General features: G+C 43.8%; 1 protein-coding gene across 1 annotated transcript; it reads left to right on the top strand.

Moving 5' to 3' along the window:
* Nucleotides 1-480: 480 nt before the first annotated feature.
* SARC_13882 (hypothetical protein) lies at nucleotides 481-2,007 on the top strand (the record flags this gene model as incomplete). The annotated part of the gene is made up of 3 exons (XM_014291987.1): nucleotides 481-505; nucleotides 787-846; nucleotides 1,770-2,007. The coding sequence occupies exon 3, from the start codon at nucleotides 1,780-1,782 to the stop codon at nucleotides 2,005-2,007; it is 228 nt and encodes a 75-aa protein (XP_014147462.1). The 5' UTR covers nucleotides 481-505; nucleotides 787-846; nucleotides 1,770-1,779.
* Nucleotides 2,008-2,950: the final 943 nt, after the last annotated feature.

Here is a 2,950-nt window from a genome sequence, read left to right as displayed (position 1 = left end):
ATATAGACATAGATATATATACAGATAGTCTGTCTCACACTGAGCAACACTTGACTTCTTATAGGTAGCGAAGGTGTGTTTCACTGAGTACGGAGACGAGGCAGATATCTTAGTGGCGGAGTTATTGAAATGTCTTCCTACGAAGTCCAAGCGAGGTGTGTATTCAGTTAGCTGTGGGCATGCATCCACGCTCCATTACGCGTCTCAATTGCTCTGACTTCAACATCTGTTTGAGATAACACCAGAGCTTTGCCATGTGTTGTAGTGGGTCTCGCAAAGCGATCGGCCCTTCATTTGCAGCTTTGTGGCTATCTTTTGAGATACTAAAATGCGGTTTGGATTTGAACACGCACTCGGAATATAGCTGTCGTTAGTCCACGCATGTTACACCTCACTAGACATTTACACACGCAAGTTTCTCATGCCAATCAATAGGTAGTGCCTCTGCCAAGTCTGACCAACAGCGAACTTCCTTCACCTCCGCCAGTCGCTCGTCAACTAAAAGGTACATGGCTGTAGGTGTCTTGGCGTGTTATGGGCACGAATGTTCATGAGTTATCGGGTGAGTGTACGTGAAGGGAGTTGCTTTGTGTGCAAGTTCAACAGACCCATATTTGATTGTCCAGAGCTATAGTCGTCACTGTAGCACTCTGGTACGGATTATGAGCCAATGAATCGAGATGCGTCTACTGATTTCAGGACATTTCACTTGTAGTCACTACCCTCCCGACTCCTCAGCGCGTGTTCTTATTGCGCCAATGTTTGTACTTTGGGGTTTACAATTAGGTCCTCGCGAGATGCTGATGCAGATGACGAAAGGAGAGGCATAGGAACACGTCCCACGAGGTGTGTCTGATGCTATCGTTCATTCACCGGTTATTGCTGTGTGTCGTTGGCGATGGGAGACATTGTACACTGACTTACGCTAAAATGCCTGGGCTAATACACATCGCAGTAGTGGCCGTGTCACGGCGCGAGTTGTGTGCACCAACTGCAGCATTTGTCAACATTGAGAATGAATAGGCGAGCCCAATCCTAATTGTAATTTGTATTACGGTTTAGAATGAATAATATAAGCTGATTCAAATTCTAATTTATTTGGCCTAGTTTAACAAGAACGATACTGCAGGACTCCTCTCGCGTGTTGGCAGACATATGCAACGCTAACGTATAAACGCACAGACCATCGCATACTTGTGATATAATTTGATCTCAGAGCTTACGCCAATTACTATGAGATTATAGATTACCAGTATTTGAAAACACAACAAACGATTTGATATGACAGCAATTGCAACAGTGCACACTAACTTTTGAGTGTCGTGAATCGATTATATCCTGAGAATATGTGGAAAGTGCTTGTCTACGAGTCTTCGTGTCTATATAGCAGAGTTTGTGAACTTCGGCTCCTGTGGTATTATTGTTTCTTGTTAGATTTGAAGCCGTATGCGGCCCTAACAGTAGTCTCGCCTGCGCGATGGGTTGATTAAAGCTCGAGTGTATTTGTTCGTACTTGTTGGTGGTTCTGAAATCATACCTACCCAGTACAAACGGCACCCTATTATATTATGCAACTGATGCGAGCACCACAGTATGTATTGACTATTAATATCACACTGTGACATGTCATTCATAGTTTGTTCCAAGACATCATAACAAACCTACGTAAACTCACAGTACAATCACCAACAGCCCACACTACAAACATACCACGCACACGCTTAAACCGCAACCACACCACACCGCACCACACTAATCCCCACCATTAGCTGCGGCACTATGGGCCACGATCAAGGAGAAGGCATCGACAGCGCTGACGATGACGACGACGACGACGACGACGATGAAGGTAACAAGCCAACTGTACCTGTCAACCCCACATCACCATATGTGCCGTTGGTTTTGGGTCAGATGGCGGATGGCAAGGACGCGGTTATACCGGCGAGACTCAACCAGTACTTGTACGACTTCCAGCGAGAGGTGGGCAGGATTGTGTGGTGGTTTTAGTGCCTTACTGTAGTGAGATGGGGTGTAGATTGTACAATGAGAGTAGGGGTCTGCATGCCAACCCTAACTGTTGATAAGTGCGAGCGAGAAATCTCTTTAATAATATGAGCTACTTGGCTATGCATGTATTTGGTAAGCCACTTGGCTGTGCATGTATTTGGTAAGCTACTTTGCTATGCATGTATTTAGTAAGCTACTTGGTTGTGCATGTATTTGATAAGCTACTTTGCTATGCATGTATTTGGTAAGCTACTTTGCTATGCATGTATTTTTTAAGCTACTTGGCTATGCGTGTATTTGGTAAGCTACTTGGTTGTGCATGTATTTGGTAAGCTACTTTGCTATGCATGTATTTGGTAAGCTACTTTGCTATGCATGTATTTGGTAAGCTACTTTGCTATGCATGTATTTTGTAAGCTACTTGGCTATGCATGTATTTGGTAAGCTACTTGGCTTTGCGTGTATTTGGTAAGCTACTTTGCTATGCATGTATTTGGTAAGCTACTTTGCTATGCATGTATTTGATAAGCTACTGGACTATGTATGTATTTGGTAAGCTACTTGGCTATGCATGTATTTGGTAAGCTACTTGGTTGTGTATGTATTTGGTAAGCTACTTGGTTGTGCTTGTATTTGGTAAGCTACTTGGCTATGTATGTATTTAGTAAGCTACTTGGCTATTAATGTATTTGGAGTGTATGTTTTTGGGTGCGAGCACGTGTTGCTTTGCGAAAGTTCAGTGTCTCAATACGGGGTTCTAAAGTGCACCTGGTGGGGTTAAACTTTTGTCTGTGTACATGGAGGTTCACCAGATTCTATATAGGGCTGCGGAGATGTGCATGTTGCGGAAAGTATCATGAAAGGCTGTCCATTCTTATATTGGTTTTAATTCGGGTGGTCAAGCAGGTTATTGCCACATGGCCAAAGCCCTCCGCATTCCCCT

Source organism: Sphaeroforma arctica (genome assembly GCF_001186125.1).
Source record: "Sphaeroforma arctica JP610 unplaced genomic scaffold supercont1.3865, whole genome shotgun sequence".
NCBI classification, from domain to species: Eukaryota; class Ichthyosporea; order Ichthyophonida; genus Sphaeroforma; species Sphaeroforma arctica.
The sequence above is the reverse complement of the archived record's forward strand: the minus strand, read 5'-3'. Positions and strand labels throughout refer to the sequence as shown.